The following is a 12,304-nucleotide window of genomic DNA, read 5'->3' as shown; positions in this document are numbered from 1 at the left end:
CCATCTGTGTTCGGATCGAAGTGTTTTGCTATGGCAGGACAGAAAAGAGTTCCTGTCTGCAGGCGCCGCAGAGTTCGCCCTCCGCCTTACTCAGCCTCTTGGCAGGTGGCGGGTAGAGGCGGTGGCTGTCGCAGTAATGAATTAATATTTCACGGAACCGCAGAAGCGATTTATGAGCTTCTGAGCCAGGACAGCTAGGATGAGGAGCCCGGTGTGTGAGCGCTCGGGCGGCCGCATCAGCGGCCTCATTGCCTCGTAGACCCTGGTGGCCAGGAGCCCAGATCACTTTTGTGTGAGTTGGATCGGCGAGAGCGCGTCTTAAAATTTGCGAGGCAAGAGGTGATATTTCGCCTACAAGATAATGTTCACAGGTCCGGTGAGAGTCTGTGATAACCGTTTTCGATTTTGGATCGGCGGCAGCGAGAGCTATTGCGACTTCCTCCGCTCGTGTTGAATTTGGGGCCCGAAAAGATAGCCCATCGACATTCATTCCCCGGTGGACTACGGCAGCCGTGAAGAATCCCGCGGGCGACGGCCCTGCGATGTCGACGTAATAGACGCCCTCTTTATAGCCATATTGCCTCTCAAGCGTGCGAACCCGCGCTTGTCGTCTGCCTGCATGTGAAGCTATGTCCATGTTATGCGGCCGCGGAGCGACCCACAGCATGTGGCGCCACAGCACCGGGGTGTTCTCCGTCCCCTCTGGTATGCATGTGTGTTGGATGTGTAAGCGGTTTCGCAGGCGGCGCCCAGGAACCGTCTGCGATAGCCGCGTATATTATTTCACGCGGTGGGCCTCCCGCAACTCCTGATAGTAGTTTTACCACCCCCAACGCCTTCAGTTTGGCGTTGGAGGTAGCCACCGGGAGATCCAGTGCTCGCTTTGTTGCCTTCCTGATGATGGCGTCAATGCGCTCGTCTTCTTGTTTCGTGGTGCGTAGGTGCGGCACGGCGTAGAGGAACCGGCTGGTCACGTAGGCATGGGCGAGCCGCAGCGCGTTCCTTCCCCGCAGACCGCCCCGCTTGTTGGAGACGCGGTAGATCATGCGCCCTACCTGTTCACCTATGCGCTTGAGTTTCGCTATAGTAGAGTCCGGCCTGAGCTTGTTATTGAGGCGGCTGGCCCTTCGAACCCGGATGCGCTCACCGAGGCCCCACAATCCTTTGCTGAAATCACCAACTTTCTACAAGGAGACAAGACGCGTGTACCCGCCTCCCCACCCGAGGTCGACCGAGCGCGAGCCACCATGCTTTGCAGACAGCAGACCAATTCCATTCTAATAATTCTAGGCTCTGTTTCATCAGTGGTGGGGAATACGACCCCGTCTGTCCTAATTGCGAACACTCCGTTGGGGATGCGAGGGTAACCCGCACCTATAAACTTTACTCCCAGCTCCCTAAATAGAGAGATGGGACCAATTTATCGCAAGACCAGACAAGAAGATACAACTAGTACTCGTCTCGTGGGCCCAAGGCGTCGCCCCAACCTAGGGTCCACACTCGGCCTATCAGCCCTAACTCCGAACCTTCGTGTGGCAAATAAAGTTTTCTCTCTAAATAAAGTTTTCTCTCTCTCTCTCTCTCTCTCTCTCTCTCTCTCTCTCTCTCGAAGGTGTGCGCTGTCCAGTACAGTTTGCAAAGCACCCGTTGTCCTGTAAGTAAGCCTGCCGTTCGGCTTCGAAGTCAGCTTCTTACAGTGCCATTCAGCCCGCGACTGGAGGTAATCTCTACAGGACGATGTCATCTCTGCTGATGCCTACCATCTCGAAATGCATATTTTACCAGTCTACGGATTTCCCCTTGTTCTTCCCCTTATGTAGAGCCGCAGCCTCTGATATGCTGCATACAGCGACTTCCCGTTCGGAGCCTTTACCCGTAGGTCCTAACCCCTTCTGTGAACTACCAGAGCAAACTGCGACCGCTCGCCCTCAAAAGCCCCCCCCCCCCCCCCCACTTTCCCTACACCATGGAGGAAAAAGAACTAAGGAGGGAGCATGACGTCACGCGGACAGCGTTCGCAAGCCGAGTGTTTTGAAGTCGTTTTCTCCCTCAGTTTTTCGTTCTCCGAGCCGGTCCTGTATGTTTTGATTCCGGTATGTTTTAGTGCGCGTGTATGCGCGACCCGCGGCGTGGGCGTCTACAGCAAGGAAGTTGATCTACAGTTAGTCTGCCGCGCTAATCGGCGCATGCGCGCGCGCAGCGGGGCTAGACTTTACCGCACGCTATCACGTGGTGCGATCACGGGGGGACACACTCTTTTTTTTTTGCTATATCTTTACTTGTTAAGACTAGGCTTCAAGGTTGTCGCCGGACGCTCCCTCCTCAGTTTTTTTTCCTCCATGCCCTATAGACCAGATTTTTGAGCCTCTCCTGGGCGCGGCCATTTTGCACCGACTGGCGCGCCGCGGTGCGGGCGTTTCTTTGGGGACTGCGGGGCTGCGGCAGTTCCGCGGCCGCGCCTGCATATAGCCGCGCTTCGGGCGCTAAAAAAAACATTGTCGAGCATACTTCCGCTGCGTGGCTGTGTTGCAGGAAGTATTTACGTTATCAAAGCGATAACATTGACGCGTTTTAATGACATTTAGTTTGACATTCAGGTTAATTGTGCCGGCGCTTAGAACGCGCTCGTGCTTAATCGAATTCCGTCTTGGTGCTCCACCGCAAAGAAACTTTTTATTCAATATCAAGAATTAGGTGTGCGGCTAGTATGCAGTTCCAATTCCCATGCACTCTTATTCCTTCCTGCCGGCCATAAAGCCCCCCCCCCCCCCCCCCTTCCACAAACGGCTTTCTTGTCGCCGCGCCAGTTTATCAACAAATTACCGCTGTGAGCTCAACTGAGTCGCAGCGCCAACAGAAAACAAATTTTGTCATGGTTTATGCAACCTGGTGCATAAAAACGTACTTCCGCTTAATTTATAAAAGCTTGAATAGATATGAGCAGCTAATCCAGCTTTCACTAATTCTGAGGTCCGAAGTCGCGTTATTTTATTCAGGAGCTCTCGCCGCGTGTGAGAGCGTTGCGTAGGCGCTTGGCTAAGTGTGGAAAATGTAATGAAATCGCGCATATTTTCCTATGAATAATGTAGATACCGCACCGCTGCGGTGGCTCAGTGGTTACGGCTCTCTGCTCTGGCCCAAAAGACGCGGGTTCGATCCCGGCCGCGGCGGCCGAATTTCGAAGGAGGCGAAATTCTAGAGGCCCGTGTACTGTGCGATGTCAGTGCACGTTAAAGAACCCCAGGTGGTCGAAATTTCCGGAGCCCTTCACTACGGTGTCCCTCATAGCCTGAGTCGCTTTGGGACGTAAAACCTTAATAAACCAAACCAAGCTAAGGTAGATACCAACAGCAGAAAGATACTATAGATAAACCTTTACCCCCCAGATACCTCTGACATGCGTGCGGAAAAAGCAGCTGAAATCGGTAGCGGTCGTGCTTACAATCCTGTGCATGAAATGTTCTTAATGGGAACAAGAGCAAGCTCAGCGCAAGGATGCTGAACACGTACTGGTGATCGAAAACACGCGCTGCGTCGGGACAACCTTCAGTCTGCAGCTCGCCTATCCAGTTACTACTCCACTGAGTCAAGTCAATAGATCTACATTCTGATGCATAATATTATCATAGATGATATCGCACGTAAAAGGCGACAACGAACGACACGACAGCGCAGAAATCTGCTTCGAAGTGCCGGTTTCCAGTCCGTACACTACCTGGTCGACTACCCTCGGATGTCACGTTAACGAGTAACTGCGCACAAGATAACCGCAGCACTGTCTGGAAGAGGGCAAATGTGAGTAGTGACACACAGCACACACCCTCATACGTTAGCTGATGGAGCACAAAACGGCAGAGGCGAACACGTAAACATGCGTTCTATGCGCGGCGCCGGCGCGACCCGCAGTCCCTCGGGCCGCGCGCGCCGACAGATGGCGACTGGCGTCGAGAGTAGGCGCGCGTCCGCAGCCTGCGTGCGAGGGTAAAAAAATCTGGTCTATACCTTCGCCGCGACAACATTAACTATCCTGGTTTAAAGTCGGTTATCAAAGTTCATGGACTGGCCGCGCCACCTATTGGCGCATGCCCTAACGATCACGACCGGTACTTCCCATTTATCTCCCAGGGGGGCAGCATTTTCTGGAGCTGCAAATCGACCCGCAGTCAAGCTCGATTGTCGCGTCTACCACTGCTTTACCTTTTCTATCGCGCGTGTAGCTCTTGAAATGATTTACTTCGCAAGTAGCCCACAGGAACGCCCTGTTCGTAAAATTACAACGAAAAATAAACTGCTCATAAGTAGGGGCGAACCCAATTTGTCAGGTTTTGTCTTAGTGGCAATCCTCCGCGAGCGGCGTTGATTCCGGTTACTAACTTCGTTTTCATCATTACATGCGTGTTAACCGTTCACTAGCACCCACATACCACCTGTTGCGTTGAGGCTCGTGTTCAAGTAGCTGAGCCGCAGAGTCATTTCATATCATAGAACAAAAACTATGATAGCAGAAGTCGTGATATGTACGTGGGCCAACAATACAACAATACAAAAGCCCACCGGGAGTAACTAACACAGGCTGTAGCAGTAATCAAATTAAATGAACTCAACACTCTCAATTCACGCTGTTCAAGTTATTTTCACACTACCGTTAGCCCCTAGGAACGTTTAGTCTCTAAGAACACTTCCAAGAAAAATAACTACTGAAATAACCAACGGTAGGTAGTGCTAGGCAAAATTTACAACTTGTCAATCACGGCCTTAGGCAACGTGACACAGTGCCCGGTGGTGTTCAGGATACGGCTCCGCACTCACGTTAGGAGCGGCTTCGCAGAAGAGAATAATCGTAAACGCGGTAGACAAGATGCAAGTTTTTAATAACGGCGAAACGAGTGCCGCGTCATGAACAGCTTAGGTGTGTCTCCAAAGGGCTCTCATACTGCGTCAGGCTCTTTATTGCATAACCGCTATGGTTGAAGCTCTTTTAACCCCTTGTATGACTTGAAGTATCCGCATCAAATGACAATTTTCAGCTCTCGGATTTCTTCAACCAGCTGTTCGGCTTTGTCGTCGGGCAAGGGAAAAATCGGAACACGCGGGTCACCGAAGTTGAGGCCGCTGACCTTGCTGCCCGCAGCCTTGAGAGAAGCCACGAAGTGCCCTGCAAATAGAAGAGTTTTAGGTTGACCACTCTGTCTGACAAGTATTACAGAGATCTGAAAGAGGAGTTGCTCGCAAGGGACGCTGCAAGTTCCAGTAACGTTGAGCCTAAAACATCACGTTCCTCAAGTACCACCTCTTAGAAACAGCCGAAAATGAAAAAGTACGCAACTCGGCGCCAATTAAGCAAAAAAAAATGTAGAATCCAATAAAACCTTGTTTCTGGGGGCACTTTAGACGCCACTGGATACGACCATTTTAGGTTGAAGTGCAGTTTTTTTTTTAGCTTATCTCCACTTGTCTATGCGGGGTCGCTGTTCCTAGAAAATGCACTCCACTTCCTGATCTGAGCTGTCACCACCGACTTCTCCCTAATAAGCTGATGAATAAAGTTTTTCCATTCCATTCCCCAATATTTGCCTCCACGAGGTCTTTCCATCTCTTTCGTTGTTCCAGAGCACTATTTTCGCCGGTCCAGTGTCCCATTTTCTGGAGCTCTGAACTGAGGCAAAGAGCACCAACAGTGCCTAGGCGCCTAGGAGGTGTCCAGGAGCTCAACCTCCTGGGCGTCTCCCTCCAACGTTATTTGATAATAAAAGCTTTTCGCTCTCCCTGTTTGCCTCGATGTCCATCTCTAACACCCTTCTTCCGACATATTGGACTGCAATAAAAATTCAGAGTTAAATCCAGCAACAGTTTTGTCACCTTAAGACCACAAAATCTAGATCGAGCCAAACTTCAACCTGAAACTCGTCGTAAATACCATTTGCAATTAAGTAACGAAGTTAAGCACTATACACTAGGTATTAGTACACCGAAGCTCGTCGTAAATACCATTTGCAATTAAGTAACGAAGTTAAGCACTATACACTAGGTATTAGTACACAATTTACGGTGTATCGCGTCCTGGAGAAATGATGATGATGATGATGATGATGAATTTTTATGGCGCAAGAGCATCTGCGGCCAAAGAGCGCCACGGCACAAAATATTTTTGTTCTTCTAAAGGTGGGGTCAAAGACCCATTTCCCAAGCATTTCACCCTGGCTGAACCGAGCACTAGGCCAGGGAAAAGCTTGTACCCATTCTATCACTGGTGGGTACCCGGCGGCACTGGGGATCACACCCAGCACCTCCTGCATGGAGGATTCGTGTAAGCATGAAATGCTCATAACGGTATTGCAAACCCACATTCTATGTGAATTGAATATTGCATTTGACAGGCACCAGTTAGCACATTGTTGTCATTCCGTGTCTCTCAGTGCTGTCACACTTTCATTCTGTATGCTACTACTAAAGTCTGCTTTCGCTTACACTCCCTATTATACCACCAAAGCCGATTTCTATTAATGCGCGGTAAACAATACGACGACACCGCTCGCAGGCTCTTGATGTACGCTAGTAAGCCTCGCTGACGTCAAAGCGGTCTTGATCTTCGCACGTCATTTATAAATTCACGAACGTCGTGTCCCCTAAGTAAATGACGCATCGTCCCGTGACACTCGCACATCAGTATGGCCCCAGCTGCAAGCATCAACGTGGAGTCACCGGGAACAGCGAATATGAAATGAGCGTTTTTTTTTATTGAACAGCAACGAATAAACTGCATTTATTTTGCGAATCCATGTGTGGTTCTTCATGTACCTAGAAATCTGCTATCGGGAAGAAGTGTGCGGAATTTTTGTTTGAATTATTTTCGGTTGTGCTAAATGTCTTTATCTGGCATACACTAAACTAGTGCGTGGAAAAAAAAAACTGAACCATCGCAGTGAGGCTGGCATCCGCAAGAGCTAAAGTAGTTGCGGTTACGTAGTCTAGGAACGATAAGTGGTAAGCACGGCCGTAGACTGCCGGCGGTGAAGCTCCCGGGAACCGGTTTAGCGAAGCACGATATGCTTGCACAGATTATGAAGAATATCGACATTCTTCCACTAATATTACAACCTTAAGTAGAATGATAGCAATCAATTTGCGGCGAGACTGCTCCTTCAGCAGTCCTCCGAATGCGGCAGCACCAGTTTTATGGGTGACTAACTAATCTGTAACGCCCGACCTGTGAGGTCACTCCACAAAGAGCAGTGCTGTGCGTATCAGAAGCCTATGCGCAAGTACAGCACAATCACATAGGTAAAGCGCACGGCGTTCCATAAAAGACGACAGATCTTATCACGAAGCTGGCTCGTATCTCCCAGTTACAAGGGGGCGCTCATTCACCACAACTGACAGTGCAAATACAAAACTGCCGGCGCATGAAAGCCAAACTAAGCCCCACAATGCTCAAATATTGAGTTTTATGAGTAGATTACGGTATAATAGACGACTTTCCCAAAGATACGCATGTCTGATTATGTGCGTACAGTCGCACCTTTTCTGGTTTTTCGCGTCTCAAGAGCGTGAAAGATCTTACCGTGTTTGCATAGGGTGTCAAATCCGTGTTTCAACCTTCCCTGCGATGGAGGAAAAAAATATATCGTCGTAAATGACGGAACTCTTAATAAACAACTTTTTCGAGGCGGGTGCTCTGTAAATAAGCGCCGTGAAGCCCCGCACCGAGAAGTAAAAATTAGGCGACACTTACGCTCCGCCTTTAAGGGTATGACACGACAGCGGTTGCTCTTGCCCAAGCAGACACGGTTTCCGTTTTCGCAATCATTACGTGAAAGACCACACGACACACACATAGAGCCCCGCTTCAACCAAGCCTGCGTGCCTGCATGGCGTAGCGGTAGCGTGTCTGACTCGCAACACCAGGGCCAGAGGTTCGATTCCTGCCTAGGCTACATAGGTGTGGTTACTAGGAATACAGCGATGGGTCTGCTGAGTAACAGCTTAAAGACGCTGCAAAACACTGCTTGGGGGGATACCGGCTATACTTAATATGGATTCTTTATGTCACACAGATGCTGACTTAAAAAGAATTACAGGAATCGATGCACAGGAACGGGAGTTATTCAATGAAGAAATTTCAAAATACAAGCAAACAAAACGCTGCCCTCAACTCGATTTTGCGGGGCTTCCCAATCCTATTTCGCTCTCCCGACGACGGCACGTGGCGCAACCAATCAAAACAGCCTGCCAGAGCACGTCGCGGAAGTTTGCACTCCACGGTTGCCTGCTCTCTGCAACTCGTTCTTGCTGAGACTGGCAGCGTCATTTTCACATGCCAGAGCCCCTGGTGGTGTATTTTAATTTTACTTGCTTTGCAGGGCTTATATCTAAGACAAACAAGTTGTTTTTGTTCATCTAATATAAAACGCAGACAGGTGACAAAATGTTTCTCTATTTTTTCACACAATTTGCAGTATATTTACTGTTTGTACAATCATCAAGCTCGCACCAGGTGATGCCATATCCGCTGCTGAAACCCGCCACTGTGTGGGGACACCATCAGAGCCATGAATTTGTTTTTGGAAGGACATTAAAATATTAAACAACGGAATATACGCGGTATTACCGACGCTAATAGCACCATTGTAACTTACTGTATGCGATCAACAGGCAAAATAGTCAACTAAGATAGTGTTTCTGGGCCCCTTTAAGATGCAACGCTTGTAACGTGACTCGTCGTCTGCTGCGTGTTTACATGAAGGTGAGGAGAAAGACAGCAGCGGCCGACGGCCCGGGCGCTTGGCGCGTTGCTTGCCGTTGCTCCGATCGCTAAGATCGGAAGCGCCGCAGTAGAGTCAGTCTAGTGTCGCTGGTGTGGCTGGCGCCATCTGTGGGAGCCTCTTGTAACGGCCACCTTTTCGACCGATCTGGATTTTTCAGCAACACAAACGGCAACGCCGACGACGGCTTTCCTCCAGAACGGGGACCTCACGCTATCGTGAAATATGCTGGATTAGCCAGCAGTAAAAGGAGACGCCAGCAGTAGACCTCTCTATATCTCTTAAGCAGAACCGAAAACTGGGCGAGTTGGTGAACGTTCAACATTATGTACAGCGCAAAAAACTAAGACAGGGGAAGAAACACGCAAACAAGCTTGTTTGCGTGTTTCAGCGCTTCTTTGTTTGCGTGTTTCTTCCCCTGTCTTAGTTTTTCGCGCTGTACATAATGTTGCTATATCTCTTCTTGTGCATGCCCCTTGTATATAGGCGAAGTGTGAAAATCTAATAAAACTTAAGGTGGGCATGTGCTGTTATTGCGAGAGCATTCTTTGACCCAAAGTCCTTCACTCTGAAGGCCTTTACTCTGAAGACATTTGACCTAAACGCCTTTATCGTAAAGGCGTTCGCCTAAAAGGAAGTCATCCTAAATAGCCTGACAATATGACATATGAGACCATGGTGGCGTCATTGGGACTGTGTACCACTTTTTCAGGACACCGACAGTGCCGCTGGGCTTCGCTGCTGAAGAGCCATGGATATAATGCTTTCGCATTAATATCGTTATCAACAACAGCCAGTTGAAGCTCGATGCTTGATAGAATGCCTCTCCTATTGATCCCTAATTAGTCTTACCCTCCAAGGCAGCGGACACCAGATTCCTGACATCGTTTCCAAACCTTATCTTCACATCAATCACCCTCTCCCGCTTATTAACTATGCTTTCTTTCCACTGTTGCCCACTTTGTAGCTCTAAAGTACCACGTGTTCCACGTTTTGCAGATTACAGGACTCGCCGAAGTTAGCTCGAGTCTATTCCTTTGCCCATGCTTCTCTCTGCGCTCTTATTAGTCTTACCCTGTAAAGCGCAAATTGTGGGGTTTAACGTCCTTGAAACGACGGGCTTTGAGGTACGCCATAGTGGAGGGCTTCAGATTAATTCAGACCTCCCAGAATTCTTTAACATGCGTTGATATCGCACAGCATGGGGGCTTTTCGTATTTCACCTCCATTGAAGTACGGCCGCCGCGGCTGGGATTGCATCTTGAGAAAAACAGCGCTTGCAGACAAAGGACCAGCTCAGTTGTGTGTCCTTCTCGTTCTGGTCATTTGTCTGCAAGCGCTGTTTTTCTCAAGAATTACCCCAACCAACTCGCCCAGCAACACACCTGGCTGGGATTGAACTCAAGACCCTGGGATTAGCAGCCGAACGCCAAAGCCACTGAGCTACCACGGCTTATAGGCTTATTCCCAGCTGTCTGGTTAGCATCTAAGCTTCGGCCCTCCAAGTGATTACTGTGATGCTATGTCTGTTATATGCTTTAATTTTCAGGAGCACCACTAATTACAAGCTTAATTTTGTTCCTGAATGCTCTGCTTAACTTGGTTCAGGAATGCTCTGCTCAGAGCATTACTAAACATTAAGCAGTCTGAGCAATGGATTACCGTTAGCCTTGATACTATACGGCTGTATGGCGGAAACGAAGATCTCACCTGCTGGATGCGAGCTCCGGCGATGTCACCTTTCTCGTACAAGTCGATGATCTTCTTTGCGAGGTGTCCCTGGAATGTGAACGTACCTCCGATGGCCGCTGTGACGCCCATTGCGAGTGCAGCCAGGAGCAGCTGAGGGGAAGTGAAAAAATGTGTATAGCATAGGTATAACCCCTTGCTGGTACCGTTGGTTCATTATTCACGGATAAAAACAACTAAGAGCAGATGAAACACACAAACCCTTACAAAAAAATTTTTAAACAGTCTATACACTGTCCATAGACTTCTGTCTATAAAGTCTATAGACTCTTGTTGTGTCCCCTTATTGCTTTTGTGTGTGTGCGCCCCCGCACCCTCCTCCTAACGACCACCCGCATCCTCCTCCTAACGACCACTCGCATCCTCCTCCTAACGACCACTTGCCCTTCGTCGCACGCTGTCGCCAGATGCCCCCCCATGGTGCGCCCCCGCATCCTCCTCCTGATTTGGGAAGCCACTCCCTCCCGTGGACGCTTCTCCGCTCCCTCCTTTCTTCGGGCGGCCAGTTCGGCTCCTGCCTCGGTCGACGCTGGTCGCACCCTCATCGGCTTTAAATAAACGAAGTCTTAAAGTACCGTGTGCGTCTTTCGCTGCATTCAACACAGCGACCGGACACGACAGTGGCGACGAGAAAGTGGATTCGACCCGCGCTACGCAACGCTATTGACAAGCCATGGCTACGCGAGGGTTTCCCAATCAGATACCAGAGTTAAACGGCTCATCGTGATCATCGTGGGTTGGACGCCTTCAGTTCTACTTTGAAGCTAACAACATCACAGACCCAGCCTTGAAGAGGGCCAACCTGCTGACGCTGTGCGGGGAGCAGACCTACGATACTGTCTGCGCCCTTATTCAGCCAAGCACACCAGCGGCAGTGTCTTACGACGACATCGTAAAAGCGCTGCAAAAGCACTACGACCCAAGGCCATCCGAGGTCTACAGCCGGGCTCGCTTCCAACGACGAGATCAACTGGGAGGAGAAACTGTGAGCGCCTACGTAGCCGCGCTCAAGAAGCTCGCTGCCGACTGCAATTTTGGAACGCTGTCGACAACAGCTACCGGGCAGGAGGGAGACGCAGCTTCTTCTGCTAACACCACCATGCTTCCCTTGGACGTGATGTTACGCGACAGATTTGTGTGCGGACTGAGTGACGAGTCACTGCAGCAGCGCCTGTTCGCTGAGAAGGACCTCACATTCAGCAAAGCTTACGACATCGCCGTTCGAGCGGAGAGCGCCGGTCACCAGCAGAGAGGGATTCGCCGGAACACCGAGCCGGTACACCAGACAAGCAACCAGGTGCGCAAGCCTTCTGTTGTTGTAAAATCGGTCAAAAAGGCACAACGCTGCTGGCGGTGTGACGACCAACACAACCCCCAGGGATGTCGATTCCAGTCAGCCACGTGTAATTTTTGCCACAAGCGAGGGCATATCGAAAGAGCATGCATTACGAAACGGAGACTTGCCAAGATAAAGTCACCTTCCCAGCCTAATCACAGCGTCAACGCCTCAGAGAATACGCCGCTATCTGATCTCCATGGAACAACATCAGCAACACCATCTGTGTTGTACGACCTGAACACCATGAATCTCGGCACGCGACCGAAGATTTTTACAGAAGTAAGCGTACATCACCAGCTGATTAAGTTCGAGGTGGACTCCGGCGCAGCCTGTACTCTGATCAGTGAGGACACGTTCCGAACTTCATGGCCATCTGACGCACCCGCCCTGCAACAAGACGACACGCACCTGCGAACGTGGTCAGGACAGAATCTGCCACTATTGGGCTCTGCCA

At 50.0% G+C, this 12,304-nt stretch overlaps 1 protein-coding gene across 1 annotated transcript in view; it reads right to left on the bottom strand.

Moving 5' to 3' along the window:
• Positions 1 to 4,852: 4,852 nt before the first annotated feature.
• The window catches only part of LOC149343076 (N-acetylneuraminate lyase-like), a 44,277-nt gene continuing 36,825 nt past the window's right edge, over positions 4,853 to 12,304 (bottom strand). Inside the window, exons 9-11 of the mRNA XM_089545598.1 lie at positions 10,473 to 10,604; positions 7,562 to 7,601; positions 4,853 to 5,155 (exon numbers count right to left, since the gene is read on the bottom strand). Of these exons, the coding sequence (XP_089401724.1) occupies positions 5,010 to 5,155; positions 7,562 to 7,601; positions 10,473 to 10,604 (318 nt within the window). The 3' untranslated portion in view covers positions 4,853 to 5,009. The remainder of the gene's footprint in view (positions 5,156 to 7,561; positions 7,602 to 10,472; positions 10,605 to 12,304) is intronic.

Source organism: Amblyomma mixtum, chromosome 5 (assembly GCF_055824585.1).
Source record: "Amblyomma mixtum isolate Tamu chromosome 5, ASM5582458v1, whole genome shotgun sequence".
Lineage (NCBI taxonomy): Eukaryota > Metazoa > Arthropoda > Arachnida > Ixodida > Ixodidae > Amblyomma > Amblyomma mixtum.
Note: the sequence above shows the minus strand (reverse complement) of the source record. Positions and strands in the feature narration are given on the sequence as shown.